The sequence below is a fragment of the Callithrix jacchus genome, chromosome 2, assembly GCF_049354715.1.
Source record: "Callithrix jacchus isolate 240 chromosome 2, calJac240_pri, whole genome shotgun sequence".
NCBI classification, from domain to species: Eukaryota; Metazoa; Chordata; class Mammalia; order Primates; family Cebidae; genus Callithrix; species Callithrix jacchus.
Window position 1 is genome coordinate 14,452,122 of NC_133503.1, and position 19,561 is coordinate 14,471,682.

At 42.7% G+C, this 19,561-nt stretch overlaps 1 protein-coding gene across 5 annotated transcripts in view; it reads left to right on the plus strand.

Annotated features, from left to right (window-relative positions):
• The first annotated feature begins 1,888 nt into the window (after positions 1–1,888).
• Positions 1,889–19,561, plus strand: part of SMURF1 (SMAD specific E3 ubiquitin protein ligase 1) — a 121,780-nt gene continuing 104,107 nt past the window's right edge. For 4 of the 5 annotated variants that reach the window (XM_002806585.8, XM_008983253.6, XM_008983265.6 and 1 more), the window contains exon 1: positions 1,889–2,256. In XM_002806585.8, the coding sequence (XP_002806631.2) occupies positions 2,202–2,256 (55 nt within the window). In that variant the 5' untranslated portion in view covers positions 1,889–2,201. Of the gene's footprint in view, positions 2,257–4,107; positions 4,219–19,561 lie in introns of those variants that run through there. The other variant, XM_078357341.1, reaches the window with a different exon arrangement.

A 19,561-nucleotide genomic window follows, 5' to 3' on the forward strand; every position in this document is an offset into this window, starting at 1 on the left:
GAAGTCTCTATTCTGAAGACTGTGACCTCAGAAAAGGCCCAAGGCTGCAGGAGATAGTACTGATTGCTTAGAGCCTACTTTCCTTGGGACACACACACACGCACACACACAGTATTAAAATTTGTTCAAGTGATTGATGAAAAATTGAACATAAATAAGAATTTGTGGCCAGGCGTGGTGGCTCACACCTGTAATCCCAGCACTTTGGGAGGCTGAGGTGGGCTGATCACAAGGTCAGGAGTTTGAGACCAACCTGACCAACATGGTGAAACCCCATCTCTACTAATAAAAATACAAAATTAGCGGGGTGCAGTGGCACACATCTGTAATTCCAGCTACTCAGGAGGCTGAGGCAGGAGAATGGCTTGAACCCAGGAGACAGAGTTTGCATTGAGCTGAGATAGCATCATTGTACTTCAGCCTGGGTGACAAGAGCGAAACTCTGTCTCAAAAAAACAAAACAAAACAAGAATTTATACTTGAAAATAAGTAGTGGGTGCTGGAAGTGGTAGCTCATTCCTGATACCCCAGCACTTTGGGAGGCTGAAGTGGACAGATCACCTGAGATCAGGAGTTTGAGACCAGCCTGGCCAACACAGCAAAACCCCATCTCTACTAAACAAACAAAAATTAGCCAGATATGGTGACTAACACCTGTAATCCCAGCTACTTGGGAGGCTGAGGCATGAGAATCACTTGAACCGGAGAGGCAGAGGTTGCACTGAGCCAAGATCGTGCCATTGCACTCCAGCCTGGGTGACCAAGTGAGATCCTGTCTCAAAAAAAAAAAGTAAAATAAAAATAAAGTAGTGCATAAAAAACAAGTTTGATAAACCTAGCTTTCTCTCTAATAACATATTTCCTCTCTATAACATGCTAACAAAGATGTTTGCTGGAGAAAGTGCACAATGAGCTTTTATAGGGGGTTTTCTTTTTGGAGACAGTGTCTTGCTCTGTCACCCAGGCTGCAGTGCAGTGGCCTGATCATAGCTCACTAAAGCCTTTAACTCTGGGGCTCTAGTGATTCTCCCACCTCAGCCTCGCAGTACCTGGGACTACAGATGCGCGCCACCATGCCCAGATAATTTTTAAATTTTTTGTAGAGGTGGGGTCTCGCTATGTTGTTCAGGCTAGTCTCAAAATCCTGGGCTCAAGTGATCCGCCCGCCTCGGCCTCCCAAAGTGCTGGGATTACAGGCTACAGCCACCTACCCAGCCATGAGCTTTTGATTCTAACCTGCGACCCTGGGAGAAGGGGAAATTTAGCAGAAGGCAGGGGAACACAAGCCACAGTGCCGCTTTCTTGTTTGGTCAAATTGTGTGCAGATTGGAAAATAACACGCATCTACCTCTCAACTTTATCTCTCTCTCATCTACTTGCCCTTGTCGTCTGTATGTGGCACTTCTGCGATTCTGGCGACTTTGTTATGGGTCAGTTGGAGCACACCCGTTGCACAGAACACATCTAAGCGCTTTGTCTCTTGGAGAGGTCCCTCCCTTGAACTTGCACTATCGAAAGCTCTTAACTAAAAAACTGGTATTGCACGCCTGTGTGCAAAGTGCTTGGTGTGAACACAGCCCACGGTTTCATGCAAATCCCTCTTCAGTCACTCAGGAGCGCGGGCCAAGATCGAGGGCGACGGTGCGCTGGGCCCCGGGGCCAGCTCTGCTCTGTCTTCCCGGGCTCAAGGCAAGACCCTCCCACCCGCCGGCCGGAGGAAGCGAGAAGACCCCAGCCCGCGGGATCCGGGTCCTGCGCGCTCGAGGCTGGCGGGCGACGTAGTGGCGCAACCCACCCCGCCCCGACGTACGCCGCGGAGGCGCGCGCGCACGCAGGCGCGGGGGCGCGCAGGGCCGGGCCGGCACGGCGGCGGGCGCGCGCGCGGCTCGGGGAGGCGGCGGCGGCGGCGGAAGCGGCGAGGGCGGCGGGCGTCCGGCTCTGAGGTGGTGGAGGCGGCGGCGGTTGCTCGGGACTGGGCTCGGCTGGGAGGAGCGAGGGTCAGGGCGCCGCAGCGAGCGCCGATCTCCCGGCTCTACCATCCGCCAGCTGCCCAGACGCCTGGGCCGGGGAGTTTGTGTCCCGGCTCGGACCCCGGCGCCCAGCCCGGAGCCGTAACCTTGAGGCGGCGGCGGCGGGGCCGGGCCGGGCCGGGCCGGGGGGCGGCGGCGCTGGATCCGCGGCTGCCCGATCGTTGGCGGGAGATGTCGAACCCCGGGACGCGCAGGAACGGCTCCAGCATCAAGATCCGTCTGACAGGTACGGCCGGCAGGAGGTCCACCCGCGCTCCGGCGCCCCCTCGCCCGCCCGGGAATTCCCCGCAGGGCGCCCTTGGAAGCGGCCCTCCCCCACGCCGGCCGTAGTCCCAGGACCTCGTCACCCCCTTCGACGTGCGCCCCTCGCTTCTCCCTCCCGGCCCCGCCCCCTCGCCGCTGCCCGGCCCCGCCCCCTGGCCGCTCGCTCCCCCTCGGTCTCCGGTTTCCTCCCGTTCCCCCGCACCTGCCCACTCGCGTCTCCATCCTGGCCCCGCCCCTCTCATTTTCATTCCTGGCCCCGCCCCTCACTTTTCCTTTCTTGGCCCCGCCCCTTGCATCTCCTTCCAGGTCCTATCCCCTCACCTCTCCCCGACTCGGCCCCTAGCCTCTCGCTTCCCTGTCTCTTCCAGGCCCCGCCCCGTTGCCTTTCACCTCCATCCCCAGTGGTCTTCTCGCTTCCTCCCTTTCCCCCCACCCCGGCACCTGACCTCTCACTTCTCCCTGTCCCGCCCACTCGCTTCTCCCAGGCCCCGCCCCCGCGCCTCTCTCTCTCTTTCTCTCTCTCTCTCTCTCTCTCTCTGACCCGCCCCCTCACTTCTCCTTGGCTCCGGCTCCCTCGCTTCTCCCTGGCCCCTGCTCTCTTGCTTCTCTCTGGTCCCGCCTCCTTACTTCTCCCTGGCCCCGCCCCCTCACTTCTTCCTGGTCCCGCCTCCTCACTTCTTTCCTAGCTTCAGTCCTCACTTCTCCCTGGTCCCGCCCCCTCGCTTCTCCTTTTTTTTTCCTCCTCTGCCGTTTTTACCTCCTCTATCCTCCTCGATTCCCATTATCTCCGCCTACCTGCCCCCTCGCTTTTTCCTCCTGGCCTCGCCTGTGTTCCCTTGGTCTCATTCTTCGCTTCTCACCACCTTCCCATCCTCTCTCTTGCTTTCCTGTGTCCCCTCCCACTTGCTTCCTCTCTGGTCCCTCCCACCCACTTCTCCCCCACCTCCATCCTCTCTTGCTACCTCCCCTTCCACTTGCCCACTTGCTTCTCCCCTCCTGCTCTCACCCACACGCTTCTGAACCCCTCAATCTTTCGTTTCTACCTCTCCCCTACCGTCCTTCTTTCTTCCCCTGGCCCCGCCCCTCACTTTAGTCCCCGCCCACATTCCTACCTTGCCCCGCCCCCACGTGCTGTCTGACTGGGCCTCCACCCTTTCTTTCCTTCAGCCTCAAATTTCTCCATCCTATCTAGTAGCTGCTCTCAGCCCTGCTCTCTTCAATCCCCCCTGGTCCAGCCCTTTTCAGTCTCAGTCTGGGCCACTTCCTGTCTCTTAGGCCAGACCGCTAGCTACTCTTGACTCTTCTTAAATTCTTACCTTTTCTGCATTTCACTTCACTATCACCCCCACCCTCAGCACCCCTGAGCCCCAGTGAGACGCTGATCCCTACTCCCACACTCACTGGAGGCTTTGGAAGCTACCCACAGGCAGGCTCCTTCATTCATTTCGTCTTCAATGAAAAGCCTGTGTTTCCTGGGTGGCTCTGTAGTGCCACCTTCAAGAGTGAGCGCGACGCTCTGCCGTGGGCCTGCGACTTGGTGGCGCGGCTGTGTGTAGATGCCAACCTGTCTCCCCAGCGGGCTCCAGAGGTTCTGGACCAGGCTGCATCCTTGTCTTCTCTTGTTGACTCTCCTCGGTACTAGTCTCTTCCCAGTTTCAATTCATCCCTAAAGCAGGATGGCTGTGTTGCAAATGTGACTCTGCTCTAGGACTTTCCAAACTCAAGTATTTCCAGCTCTGGAAGAAAACTAAAAAGTTCATTCTAATCCTCGTCAGGGATTTTCCCCTGGATTTTTCTGTTCAGTGGCCCCGTCGGGTGAGAACTCCAAGTCCGGGTCTGGTCAGGTCCTTTCAAAGAGCATTTTGAATACTTTGTGGCAGATTCACAGCCATAAAGTCATCAGTAAAATTCATGCAAACAACAGGTAATTTTTTTCAAACAAAACTTTACTTTGAAGCCCATAGTTGTTGCACAGCCCAATTTTTGTCTTAAGAGAAGATTTTGTTTTTTTGTATAAAGATGTCAGATAATGATTTGGATTCAAACCCAGACCCTGGTTTTGTAACGTTAATAGGTAGTTCCCTCTGGGATCTTTGCTTCTGGGGAAATATGCTTCTTTACGTCAGGGCTGATAAGTAACACCTCTCACTTTGTAGATACAATGTAGATACATTGTTATTTATGTGATAACATAAAAGTAACATTTTCGAGATTGTAATACTTTGTAAAACTTTTAACTTGGTTCTGATTTACAACTTAGTGGTGATGGTGTACACATGCGATGTAATTGACATCAGATTGGTTTCAGTACCTTGTTAAAAGCGAAAGTAACTGATTTTGTGGGGTTTGTTAGAAATATAATGAACGTTTTATAAGATATAGGTTTTAATTGAAATGTTTATGATATATAGATATATAAATCAATCCTAGTTGCAAAGCCTAAGCCTATCTATCAAAGGGAGGACTTGGTTTGTCCTTCTCCCAAATTACTTTTGGATTCAGGAATTTAGATGTTATCCATGCAAGAATGCTCTGAGGAATTTTTGGATGACATTTGATAGGGAAGGGTCAGGTGATGAGTGTTCTTTCTGAAACACCTTTTCCCTTTCCCTTCCACTAGATGTTATAAATAGTCTGAGAGGATCTGTGAGTATGCTCATCCTTACAATAGGATTGAGGTTTAGCGGTGATGGTGTACACATGCGATGCTAGTAGTCTGTGGAACCTTAGTTTATGTGGAAAGGCTTCAACTAGAGATTTTGTTGACAGTGGAATAGTTTTTGGCCTCATCTTTCTGGTTGTTAAGGGAAGCTTGAATTCTCATTTCTGGCATGTTGAGTAGCAGTCTTTCAAAAGTCGACTATTTTTTGTTACAGGTTTCAGAGGTTATTTCCATGTATGATATTTGAAAAAAAAAACTTTTAAAAATGAAGGATATTTCAACCAGTCAATGAATAGACATAGAGCATAATTCATTGCAAAGATAGTGAAGATATTGCATTTAGAACTTTAGGGTCCACGATTGTATTTGGGGGTGAATAAGCATTAGATTTAGAGTTAGGAGACCTGGATTCTGGACAGATCTCTCATTAACTGTTATGGAACACATTATTTAAATTTTTGGGGTTTCAGTTTCTTTACATATCAAATGAGATTTCAGCTCCATGATAACACTTTCTGATCCTCCTCACAAGTGTATCAATTTGGCTACCTACTTACTTCAAATTATGTTGGGCACTTGGGCTTGCTGGTATTCTTAATCCTGATATTCAGAAAATTGTGTTGGAGTGTAGCACATGTGTTTGATTTATGCCAAACATTAACTTCATGTATTGATTATATTTACGGTTTTTTTTCTTCATATGGGATTGTTTTTGAAAACTGTTGGGTAATATGTTGAACTGCAACCTCGATTAAACAGTAGAAGAATGTTTGAGCCTTTATATTTAAAATAGTGTCATTTTAATGAATGTCTTTGTGGTATTTTAGCAGGAGAATAGTTTTTAAATGGTTTCAGTAGATTTGGGGGCCTAATATATCCAGAATCAAGTGATTTTTGTTAAAGAGTGTTATCTTGCAGCCTTGGAGTTTACTGGCAAATCAAACACTTTAGAAACATTTTGATTGAAAAATCAAGCAGTTTTTGCAAATACTTTGTTCTTATGTGGTACACAAATGAATCCCAGATACATTGTTTGGGCCACTTTGGGTAAAATAATGGAATTCAGGGTTCTACAGTGCTCTTAATTTAATCAAGAAAATTAAATTTTGTTGTAATGTCAACCAGTTAGTTGAAATACCAAGTGCCTAAAATGTTTTTGTGCTTTTATGCATTGAAATAATCTCAGATCTCTTGGTGTTTTTATATTTTTTGGAGCATGACTGCATATTGTGAAATAAGAAAAACTCTAATTCCAAATAGAGACAAAGAGGCTTTCCTTGATAGCATGTGGAAATATGAGTTTTCTTTTAAATTGTAGCACATGGGATGTATGGGTGACTTGCGTTTTGGCAGTCAGGTGATGCAACGTTGAGTGAAACAGTTGTAGTAATAGCTGGTGATGACATCAGTTGGTCAATAACAGGTGTCTCAACTGAGTCAAAATAGTTAAGTTTCTCTTAAGAAAGATTAAGAAAATTGTTAAGACTGTTGACTTTGTCAATTTGTACCGGCAAAGAACCTCACTTATGTAAGGCAGGCATAACTTTCTTTCAACAACCATGTAACTCAGTTGCTGTGATAGGATGGATAGGTGGTCAGTTTTTGGCTCTCCTTTTGCATTTACATTTTCCTTAGGGTCTGCCTCAAGTTTAGGAAGATGCAGTTAAGGCAGTTCTTTGAGTGGAATTATTGGAAGGTGTAGGATGGGTTAGAACAAATGCTGTGGCAAAACCTGAATTGCAATTATACTTTAAGAGAATCACATTCTGCCAAATAGAGGTTTTATCACTGATTTTGTGATTTGATCACATTTGTGTTGCCTTTTAAAACAACTTTCTTTTTTCAAATCCATTCTTTTCCTTTTAATCTTCTTGGCCAACCCAACTGACTTTAGATGTGAAATCGTTCATATGCTTTATTTCTATCTCTGTTTTTACAGTAGTTGTGATTTATCTAACTAGGAATTTTTACTTCAGGTCCATCTGTCAGAGTTTAAAACCCCTAGTCTTGCAGTTACAAAAGTCGTTCTGAATGTCAGGTTTTTTTTCTCTTGCACAAATTTTCATTTTCTTGGTTCAGTCACAGTATCAAGTTCTAGTGTGGAACCCCGGGTGAAAGAAAGGAGGCGTTGGAGGCTGTGCTTTTTATGAAATATTTTCTCATGGATTAAGAAAGTAAAAAAGACAAAAAGACAGTGTTTCAATATCAGCTGAGTTGATTCAGTTATCTAGACTGGCTGTTTTGCAAAACATTGTGGGCACTGGTTAAGTTAAAATAGCTGAATTGTGCATTTTATTGAGTGGTTCAAAAAAGCCTCAAATGGATGAAATAATTTGATATCTTCACCATGCTCTGATTTGCTGGGTAAGAAAGCTAACTCTTTGGATGCTCATTTGGATCAATTTTTCATAATTTCAAAAACATTTTAGAGGTTAAATTTTTTAAAACAAATAAGGAATACACGAATTTTTTTTTTTTTTTGGTCACACTGAACAAGTTAAATTACTGGTTTGTTATTTTGTAAGTGAGTTTGTAAGTGAAAGCCTCCAACTTAAATTAGCTTCTTGTCCAGGGAACTCGTTCTGACTGACTAAAGTCCCTAAGGCCTTTCTAGTTAAAGGACAGCCATAGAGCTGTGTTTAAAAAACAAAAGCACATAGCCATGTGGCTTGAGCACATCTTTTTAAAATGTCAGTATTACTGTTTTGTCTCCAGAACAAATTTAATCCATTTAGATAGTTAAACCAAGTGGAATGTTGTTTCCACATCTCTGGACTAATGGGGGGAAAAACCCTTATATTGTTTTAAAACAAGGCTTAAATAATGTACAATCAGTGCGTCTGGTGACGTGCCCCATTCTGTAATTCCAGCTGTGTTCACCTCCACTGCAGCTGAAAGGAATTCTAATTGGCTGAGGAATGTCGGCAGCATCATTTATCACTGAGCAGGAACCTATCCTCCTGGCCGCTGGGTGATGCATTTCAGATGTTTTAAGCTCCTGAGCCCAACTTGGGGCTTGCTTTCAGGAGTCTGGAAGAGCATGTCACGAAGCTGCAGACTGTAGACGGCAGCCTGCGTTCTTCTTTGTATGTTGGGCATCCGCTGAGTTCTCTAAAGGGTAAAATGCTGTCTTATGGCTCCACACTAGACTGGGATCAGGAGGTCTGAATTTTATTTTTAATTCACACAAGTACCACAATGAAGAAGGAGGGGGCTGCATAGAATTATAATCTTTTCATGATTCAGTTTTCCTATCTGTAATGCCAGAGATCTATCTTTTTAGATCACAAAAGGACCTGCTAAAGATGGATTAAATATTTTAATGAGTAGTCATGAATTATTTATAGAGTAGCACAATGTTAATACAGTCATAGACTCCTGTTATTTGTTATTCCTGAATAGCCAGGTAAATAATAAAGCTAATAATGTACTCTGCCATTGAAGAAAATCTATAGAACCGATTAATAAACATGGAAAAATAATACAATGAATTGATAAATTCTCTTTGTATTCAAAAATATCTTTAGAGAAATAGTGTTCAAAGCAAAAGCCAGCATTATTTTTATTTTATATGTTTTTTCCAGGCCAGGTAATGTGCCATGAGATGGCAGCATGTTTATTTTTTTGTTTTGTTTTGAGACTGGTCTCTGTTACCCAGGCTGGAGCACAGTGGCACTATCATGGCTCACCTCAGCCTCAACTTCCTGGGCTCCAATGATCCTCCCTCCTCAGCCTCTGGAGTAGCTGAGACCACAAACATGGGCCACCATGCCTGGCTAATGATTGTATTTTTGGTAGAGATGGGGTTTTGCCGTGTTGGCAGGCTGATCTTGAACTCCTGAGCTCAAGCAATCCACCTGCCTCAGCCTCTGAAAGTGCTGGGGTTACAGGCATGAGCCACTGTATCTGGCCAGCATCATCTTTAAATGGTCAAATTGTGGAACCATTCCCATTAAAATCAGGAACAATGCAGGGATGTACACTGTCAAAATTGTTATTATTAATAACTAGAGAAAGACATCAGAAAGCAGGAAACAAAATTACTGTTATTTACAGATATTATGATATATTGTTAAAAACCCAAAAGATCAGCTGAAAAACAATTATAAACAATAAACTTTGCTGGATGGAAAATTTCTTCATGGCAAAAATAGGATAAAATGAACATGCAAAGACAAACTAGGAAAAACAATTTATAATGGGTATGAAAAATGAAAGTCTGGTTTTCTTAATATGTAAAGAGCCTTCAAAATCAATTAGGAAAAGGCTATATTACCTAATAAACAAAGAATATGGACAATTCACAGGAAAGAAAATGGAAATGGATTTGAAACATGTGAAAAGACAACTCTATTTTCTCTCTTCTTCTTTGCTTTCCTTTACTTTTTTAGAGATGGGGGTCTTGCTTGTTGCCCAGGCTAGGGTAGAGTACACTGGCATGATCATAGCTCACTGCTGCCCGGAACTCCTGGGCTCAAGTGATCATCAGCTTCTGGAGTAGCTGGGACTACAAGTATATGCCACTGTGCCCTGTTCTGTCTAATGTCCATTTTCTTTCTTTAAAAAATTATTTTTAATCCCAAAACCAGTATAATGCTTAACGGGTAAAAAAAATATATATTTTTAATTGATAATCAGCTCTGTTCGTACTGAACAAACTACAAAGTAAAAGTAAGAATGAAACAATTTTTTATCTAGAAGGGTGGCAGACCAAAGAGTCTGAAAATCTTCTGTGATGAGGCGAGAGTGTGGAAAACCAGGTCTTTACTCTGGTGGTTGAGAATATAAATGGAAACAGCAAGTACTAAGAGCAGTTTGGTACTGTCTATCACGTCATGAATGTGCATGCCCTTTGCTCTACCAATTCTGACGCAGGACTTTTTTCTTACAGGTGTATTCACACATTTACATAAAGTCTTGCGTGCAAAATTATTGGAGCATTGTTTGAAATTACAAAAGACTGAAATCAACATGAATGTGCATCAGCAGAGACTAGTTAAATAAATTATCGTGTATCCCCAGTGATGCATAGCTGTTTAAAATAATAAGATAGTGCTTTATATTCTGGTATGGAACATTCTCCAAGATATATTATTGAGTGGGGAGAAAAAAGCAAGATTCAGAACAGAGGCTACTGTGTACTATTTGAGTAATAAAACAAGAAATAAAAATAAAAGGGGAAATTTATTGATATGTTTGTATAGAACATCACTGGAAGATGTTGATTGTGATTTCCTCTGAAGATATTCTTCTGTTCTCCTCTTCAGAGGGAAGAGATGAGAGAGGGAGAGAGGAGAGGAGAAAGAGAACAGAGGGTCACATTTCATTGGGTACCTTTTGTAATATTTAATCTCCTTCCTTCTCTTACCCCCTAGAGCATATATTGCTTTTCAACAATTAAACAGATTAAAAAGCTCTTAAATAGATAAGAATTTCTTAGAGGAACTAGTAACTACAGTAGCTGCCAATAGTAATTGTTTTAATAATATAGGCATTCCAAAAATTCAAAACGATCGTGCCGAATGTATTTTAAAAGGCTAAAATGTTATAGCATTTCAAAGTATATACTCATGTTTGTAAGGACTTCCTTTCTAGGAAGATTCTTGGGTTCTACGGAATAAAATTCTTGGCTACTTCTCTTGTAGCTCTGAACAGACTTATTTTCCCAGTATGTTTATTATATGATAGCAAGATGCCTGACCCCACCCCGACAAGCTTGTTCTATCATATTAAAATAAGGCCAAATAATTATTTTCCGATTAAGAAATTTGGACTCCTTAGATCTTGTTTATATGGTGAGTTCTTTGAAAAACTGAGGTCTTGATTCTGAATAATAGTGCTGGTTTATATAATTTATTTAGAATGCCATCTGGGGTTATCTCTGACCTCTTTTTATAAAATAATCTCATCCCTAAAGTAGGAATAAAATGGTCATTTGCATAAGCCAGTAATAATAATTTAGTGTTTTCCCAGGTATTTATAGTCAATATGTTTGCCATGAACTTTTTTTAAGGGATTGTTTTTAATTTTAGAAGTGCTTTAAAAAGCAATATTGACATATGGCTCTGTAGAAGTAGAAAAAATGGTAACCTCAATGTCATAGATTGCCTTTTTTCCCTCTTACATCTTTGGAGTAAAAAAATCCGAAGTTTTATTTCTACATATATTCCCTAGACATTATAGATGTGAGAACTGCTTGCTGCCTGTTCATACCTGTCAGTGATACTAATACCTTATGTCTGTACAGCGTGTCATAGTTTCCAGAGGGTTCTTACATGGTTCCTCAACTGGGCCTGGTGAGGAAAATACCTATAAACCTGGGTATAAGTTTTAGTCCCTTGTAAAACTCTGATATAATATCAAGACCAGGAAATTGCTCACAGATTCTAAGGATTGGGGAAAAGAGAAAAATAACCAAATTGCTCAGGAGTAGAATTTGCAAAAAAAAAAAAAGTGAAACAAAATAGAAAAATCCTGAAAATAAGGGATGTTAAGCCTTACAGGAAGAATCCCTGTTTCCCAAAAAAAAAAAAAAAAAAAAAAAAAAGTGGTGGAGAAGCACTTTTCCTGATCTAGATCAAGAAATAGAAGATTGCTGGTACTTGGAACGCCCCCACAATCCTGAAAATACCTCCTTCTCACTCTCTACCTCCCTGAAGCCCCCCAAAGATAACCACAGTCCTGACTTGTAACAGTCTATTTTTGAACTTCATATTAATGGAATCATACTGCATGCAACTGGCTTCTTTTGTTCAGTATTGTGTTGACGAGATTTACCTATAGTGTTATGTTTGGTTGTACATCAGTCATTCTCTTTGCTGTTCAGTATTCCATTATGGGCATATACTATAGTTTATCCCTTTATCTGTTGATAGGCAGGGCAGAGTCCTTTCTAGTTTTGGCTTTTATGACTAGCGTTGTTTGGAATTTTCATGTATGTGTCTTTTGGTGAGTATTTGCATGCACTTCTGTTGGGTGTCTACTCAGGAGTAGAATCACTGGATTATGGGGTAGGCATATGTTCCACTCTAACGAAACTTTCCAAATGCTTTTCCAAAGTGGCTGTACCAATCTACATTTTCCGCCAGTGGTGGGTGAGAGCTCTAGGTGCTCCTTTGCCACTCTAGGTGTTTTCTTCTTCATTTTAACCCTTTCCATGGTGCGGATTGGTGTCACACCTTGTGGCTCTACTTCCTACTTTCACTTTTCTCCAGTCTAATGGAGAAAATGGCAGCTTTAGGAATCTTTTTTTTTTTTTTTCCTTTTTTAAATTTTGAAGTAATGATAGATTCTCAGGAGATGGGAGAGAAATGTACCAGGAGGTCCTGTGTACCGTTCACTCATCCTCCCCCAGTTTTAGTGTTTTGTATAACTGTGGTATAATATCAAAACCAGGAACCTGTTCACAGGTTCTAAGGATTGGGAAAAAGTAAGAGCAAAATAACACAAAGAAAAAGCCCCTGGGAAACTGTTTACATTGGTGCAATCCAGAGCTTAATGAGATTTCACTAGCTCTGCATGCACTCTGTGTGAGTGTCAGGTGGGTGTGTGTAGCTGTCTATGCAGTTTGATCCCATGTACAGACTCATGTCACCACCATTGCCGTCAAGATGCCCAGCTGCGCCACTACCCCAAGCTCCTTGGAGCTATCGCTTTCTAGCTGCGCCGTCCCTCCCCAATCCCTGGGACCCTGGCAACCACTGAACTGTCATCCCCAAATCTTTTAAGCATAAATCAGATCATGTCATTTTCTTCCTTAAAGTCCTCCAGCAGCTCCCTACTCAGAATAAAATCAAACTCCCTCTGTGATCCTGCCATCTTCCTTTCTGGCTGCCTCTGTGCCAGGTTCTGCCTTATTCTCCACCCCGGTCCTCAAATGTGGTGAGTTTAATCCTGCTTTAGGGCTTTTGCATGAATTATTTCTCTGTGTGTGTGTCTGTGTGATGTTATAAAAATCTCCCTCTCGACTTCTGGATGGATTCTTCCTGTCATTCAGGTCTTCAGCCTAACTAGATATCATCACGTCAGGGAGACCCTCTCTGACCGTCCCATCATAGTGGCACCCTCACTCATGACCAGGCAGCCTATTCTGCTATCTTCACAGCACTCATCACTTCATGATATTTTTGTTTGGTTGTTTGCCCATCATTCATCTGCTGATGAATCAATTTTTGTTTTCTGTCTCTGCTCTTGGTAGTCAAGTTCTGTGAAGCTAGGGACCTTGCTGTCTGTTTACTTCTGTGAAACACTGCTTGACCCTTCCTGGTGCTCACAAATACCTGGAGAATGAGAATGAATGCCCTCCTTGTTTATTGGGTCTCCTGGTCGCATCTGAGTTGGGCATTGGGGGATGCCCCTCCTGGAGACAGCATTGTGTTCACAGCCACTTCTTGTTGATATGAGCAGGGATTAGGGATCAAGCAATTACACACTGTTGTCAGCCAGGCTTGGGGTTTCTTCGACTATGTGACACCCTAGAAGCCTAGTCTACTCTATCTTGGGCTTCTGGGCCATTCCAGGGACTTGAACCAAAGCCTGATTTTAATTCTGGAATTTGCCCCATCTTCGTAGCGTTTGGTTTCCTGGTCTGTCCCTTAGCCTCTCTCTCCTATAGGGCTGTTGGGAAGAACTGGTTGGGCTGGAGAGACATCATTCATTTGCCCCTTGCCCAAGCTTTGCAATTGCATCTTAAATAATGTTGCCCATTTTCAGGCTGTGAATACTGGACGTGAGTGCCTGGGAGAGACCTGGGGAAGGCTTCTTTTGCTCACCCTACTTCACAGCCTTACCTTCTGCTAAGTCTACCACTTCCCTCCCTTTCTTTCTTCATCCTATCTCTTGGTTCCCGTAGATGGCATTTTGTAGCAGAAATGGCCTCTTTCCTCCCTTTTCACTGCATTTTCTTTGAGATGGGATCTTGCTCTGTCGCCCAGGCTGGAGTACAATGGCACAGTCATAGCTCACTGCAGCCTCAAACTCTTGGGCTCAACTCATCTTCCCACCTCAGCTTAAGCCACCATGCCCAGCTAATTTTTAAACTTTCTGTAGAGACAGGGTCTCACTATATTGCCCAGGCTGGTCCAGAGCTCCTGGCTTCAAGCGATCCTCTCATCTTCTTCTCCCAAAGTACTAGGATTACAGGTGAGAGTCACCACACCCACTCATTTCCTTGATTCTTTCCTACGAAGTCTCTTAGTGTTCTTTGTAGTCTTGGTGGCTGTATCAGACCATAGTCTCATTCTTTCTTTTTCTGATAATAAAGATAGTTAAATTCTCAGGCCAGGTGAGGAGGGTGTTCATTGATTTTCACCCTGCTTCCTTCAACGAAATCCACATTTCTGGTTCTGTCTTTTATTTAAAGTATCACACTTTCTAATATTGTTTAAAAACAGGATGCCTTCAGATGTAAGTAACAGAAAACCTAGGTTAAATTGATGCAATAGAGAGAATTTTGGTGAATTGACTGAAAAGCCCAGGTCATTCCAATGGCAAAGCAGGGACCTGGTTTCTCTCTGTGTTTCAGTGTTGTGACCTCAGCACCGTTCATGGCCATCTCTTACCCTTGTGCTCAAAAGGTGGCTGCGAGCAGCTCCCATGGCTGTTTGCTTGCAGCTTTAAATCCAGCAAAAAGTTAGAAGTCTGCTTCTTCAAGAGCTCAGTCCTGGGGTAGAGGCCTGGAGTTGAATCTTCTTGTCTCATTGACCTAATTTGGGTCAAGGGTTTATTGCTGAACCAATTACTGTGGCTGGGATGATGGATGTGCTGGTTGGACAGTTAGGTTCCATCTTTGAATCTAATCATGGCATTAGTCCCACCCACAATACAGACGTATTTGGGGGAACAGGAATATGGATGCCAGGTAGACAATCAACAAATAACTGGATGATACCAGTTGTTTTCTTTGAAAATTTATATTAGCTTCGAATATGCTGAGTAAATGGAAGGCACAGCATTTAATGCACTTCTGAAAAAGAAGTATACCTTCTTTGTGGTAGTGTGAAGCAAAGGATGTATTTTTGTAAAGGCACCAAGAATTTTTGCCAAGGATTAGGAGTGGTACCTTTATACGTTAACTTAGCCCCGTAAATTTTGTTGTCAATTTGTATTGCAGAATATTCCTGCATTGTTGTATAATGTTATTTTATTTGGGACTCTTTTCTTTAAGACAGAGTTTCTCGCTCTTGTTGCCCAGGCTGGAGTGCAATGGTGCGATCTCGGCTCACTGCACCCTCTGCCTTCTGGGTTCAAGCTATTCTCCTGCCTCACCCTCTCAAGTAACTGGAAATACAGGTGCACTCCACCATGCCTGGTGAATTTTTTATATTTTTAGTAGAGATGGGTTTCACCATGTTGGCCAGGCTGGTCTCAAACTCTTGACCTCAGGTGATTGACCTGCCTTGGTCTCTCAACATGCTGGGGTTGCAGGTGTGAGCCACCACACCTGGACTATTTGGGACTATTTTTAAACAAAATTCAGGTACGTTGTAGGAATATATTCTTAAATTATTTCTCTACAGATAACAGGGCAGTTTTAAGAAAGGAAAATACATGCTAATTATCTGTAAATTGAATTCAGGATGTGGAGAAAGAAAAATAATTTAGTTTTTCTGCAATAATACAATTTTTATAGGATAAGTGATTACCAGCCCTTCCCTATAATAAATGTTTTGAATTAATGTCTGTTCTTGTTGTCTGGAGCTCTATATTTTCACGTCTATATTCTTAAAACAAAAAGTTCTTGTAAGATGCTTGGCTGAAGTTTGAACCTGTGTTCCAGGTTTCAGACTCCCAGGCTCTTCCCTCTGTGGAGTCGTTGAGGTGGAATGGTTAAGGGCTGGGCTGGAGCCAGCCTGTGCCTTTACACAAATGACTTCATTTCTTAGTTTCCTTAGCTATAAAAATAGGGGAAGGCTGGGTACAGTGGCTAGCACCTGTAATCCCAATACTTTGGGAGGTCGAGGTAGAAGGATCACTTGAGCCCAGGAGTTTGAGACCAGCTGGGGCAGCACAGCAAGACCCCATTTCTTAAAAAAAAAAAAAATAGTTGACATAGTGGTGCCCACCTATAGTCACAGCTACTTGGGAGGCTGAGGTGGGAGGATTGTTTGAGCTCAAGAAGTTGAGGCTGCAATGAGCTGTGATTATGCCATTGCACTCTAGTCTAAGAGTGAGACTGTCTTAAAAAAAAAAAAAAAAAAAAAAGGCCAGGTGCCACGGCTCATGCTTCTAATCCCAGCACTTTGGGAGGCTGAGGTAGGTGCATCACCTGAGATCAGGAATTTGAGACCATCCTGACCAACATGGAGACATCTGTCTCTACTAAAAATACAAAATTAGCCGGGTATGGTGGCACATGCCTATAATCGCAGCTACTCAGGAGGCTGAGGCAGGAGAATTGCTTGAGCCGAGGAAGCAGAGGTTGCAGTGAGCCGAGATCGTGCCATTGCACTCCAGCGTGGGCAATAAGAACAAAACTGTCTCAAAAAAAAAACCAACTAAAAAACATAATATAAAAATGGGGGAAATAGCTGGAATCACTTCAGAGTGTTATTATTGTGGGTAGTAAATGAAATAATACGCACTGTCTGGTTCATAATGTGTTCAATGTGTGTTAGCTAATATTCACATGGTCTTATTTCAGTGACTCTAAGATGACCGCTTGTAAGTCATACCGTTGTTTTATGTACTACTTAAAAGAAAACACAAGTGATTACAGTGCCAAATGTGATCCATTTGAAGATTTCAGGGATGTTAAAATATGAAAAAAAGTGTGTCTTGGAATCAATGCTGTACGGTACTATGGCTGCCTCTTGGAAGTCCTGGGAATTGTTTGCCTACCCATAAATATACAAAAAATATACAAACCAAGGCCATCTGCCTTGGTTTAAACATAATAGAATGTGATCTAAAGTTTCTTTTCATTTTTGTTTTTGTTCTAAACTTAACATTGAATTTAGTCTCATGTGTTGCAACACTGGAAATTTAATAATCATTAATTTATTCTGTAGGCTTAAATAATGGATTATATAATACTCAAGATTGGCTTGGCAACTTCGGTGATTTATTTTTCTTCAGCAATTTAGAAAAACCATGAGACACGCTTTTGAAAATCGTTACTATTGCTTGAATAAACCTGTTTGGAAGGTAAAGGCGGGTTCAGTGGTAGTGCCTGTAACCCTTGGAGTGGCATGAGTTATTGGCAGCAAGCCTGTTTAGGTAACCACCTTTGATACACCCAGCACGTTCAGTTTAGAAATACAATATTGGTATTTGAAAGCAATGCATGGTAGTTGGTTTTCCATTAAAATTTAAATGTGGACAGTGTGTTATAGAGCTTGAAAGATAGTCACAGGCTATTTAAGGACCAGCCTGGTAGAGTAAAAAGTTGCTGTGTAATACACTTAGCATAAATTTAGACGTAAAACCCATGAGGATAGCATGTAGCTTTGTGAGAATGCCATTTCTCTTAGGGGCCCAGTATTTAGAATGATATGAATGGGATAGTTTATTATAAGCTGTTTTTTTTTCCTTGAAGGCTTGCTTTTCGATGTTAATATTGAAATGAATTGTGGAAGCCTTTTTGGGGACTTGACCTGTTTATTGACTGCATTATTCATGGCTTATCCTCATCAGCCACATGTCAGCAGGATTCTGCTTTTAAGACAACCACGTGAGAAGAACAGATGTGCCACTGGGTCATCTCGTCAGAAGCCCCAGAGGCTATCTCCTGGCACATCTGGCATGTGATGTATTTAAATATTATTTTAGGGTGTCGAGTCTAATTTTGTAAAAGACTGTGTCCTGGTACATTCTATATCTTAATACATACTGAAACAGCAATATTACTATCTTTTTGGAAGCCCCAGAGGGTTTACTTACTGTATTTTGCATAGGGTTCAGCTTAACAGTACAAAAAGTACATTTTTATTTTAGAAAAGGAGTTTTGGTTTAGAAAATGGAAACTGAATTGAAATAATAGTAAAATTATTCTCAAAAGGAGACAGTTTATTGACTTAAGTACATTTTGTATTGCCTGTGTAGTAGTGTCGTTTATGTTTAGAATAGACAGAAGCCAGTCCATGATCCCCCACCGAGACTTTATAAAAGGATATGATTTTGTCATGGTTACTCCTGGTGTTTCACTTCAAGCAGTATGAGTCAAGGATTTGGTGTTTCCAATACTAGAATAAACTGGACTTCATTCAGGGGTGAGAAAACTCAACTCATTAATTGGAAGTACATGTCTCAAAGCCTAAAAATTATTTTAGCTAGTACTTTTAAATAGATAATACATGCATATGGTATAAAAGGGCAACTGAAAAATAAGTCTCCTTTCCCTTCTGGCCCTTATTAACCAGCCTGCCTCCAGAGAAGGAGCTGTTCCTTTTTTTTTTTTTTTTTTTTTTTAATTTAAAATTTTTTTTTAAGAGATGGGAGTCTTGCTGTGTTGACCAGGCTGGGTTTGAACTCCTGACCTCAAGTGTTCCTCCTATCCTGACCTCCCAAAGTGCTAGTATTACAGGCATTAGCCACTGCACCCAGCCGAGCTTTTCTTATCATGGTATTCTTGTGTTCTTCCAGAGATTTTTAAAATGTCTCTTCCTTTCTCCCTCCCTCCCTCCTTGTCTTTTAGCACCGATGGGGCATTGTGTGTGCATTGTTGTATACTTGCTTTGTGCACATACAGATCAGGGATTTCTCCATTGCCTTACTTCCTGATCTGCTTCCGTGGCAGGAACATTCACTAGGCAATGACTGTCCCTGTGCTTTTCAGCATTCCCGTGTGACCTTGCAGTTAGGTGGGACCATGTAACTACTATTGGATAGCGAACTGTGGGAAGTGAGTTGTCCCACTTCGAAGCTGAAGCACTAGGAATCTCCAGCCAAGGAACACCCTGAAGCTCTGTATCATGTGGTGGAGCCTCTATCAGCCTAGATCCCCGAGTGATTACCCCTTCCTCCCTGGCCCTTGCTCATACCCAACCTATGCTGAACATGTAGTTGAGCAAGAAATAAACCTCTCTTAATTTATTTCCATATCACACAGCTACCCCGATACAGCTGATTTCTTTTTAACAGCTGTGAAATTCACACTTTTAACCCAGTTCAGATGATCAAATAGCTTAAGAACAAAAGAACATCTAAAGAATAATGATTTTAAATATACAAATACCAGATCAATGCATCTTATCCCAGTGCGTTACCACACAAATATAATCTGTATACATAATTTCTAATTAAACTTCCTAATTATTTATTTATTTTTTTGAGACGGAGTCTCATTCTGTCGCCCAGGCGGGAGTGCAGTGGCATGACCTCGGCTCGCTGCAAACTCCGTCTCCTGGGTTCAAGCAGTTCTCCTGCCTCAGCCTCCTGAGTAGCTGGGACTATAGGCGTATGCCACCATACTGGCTAAATTTTGTATTTTTGTAGAAATGGGTTTTCACCATGTTGGCCAGGCTGGTCTCAACTCCTGACCTTGTGATCCACCTGCCTCTGCCTCCCAAAGGGATTACAGGTGTGAGCCACTGTGCCCGGCCGACTTTATTTTTTTATTTTTGAGACAGGATCTTGCTCTATCTCCCAGGATGGAGTGCAGCAGTCT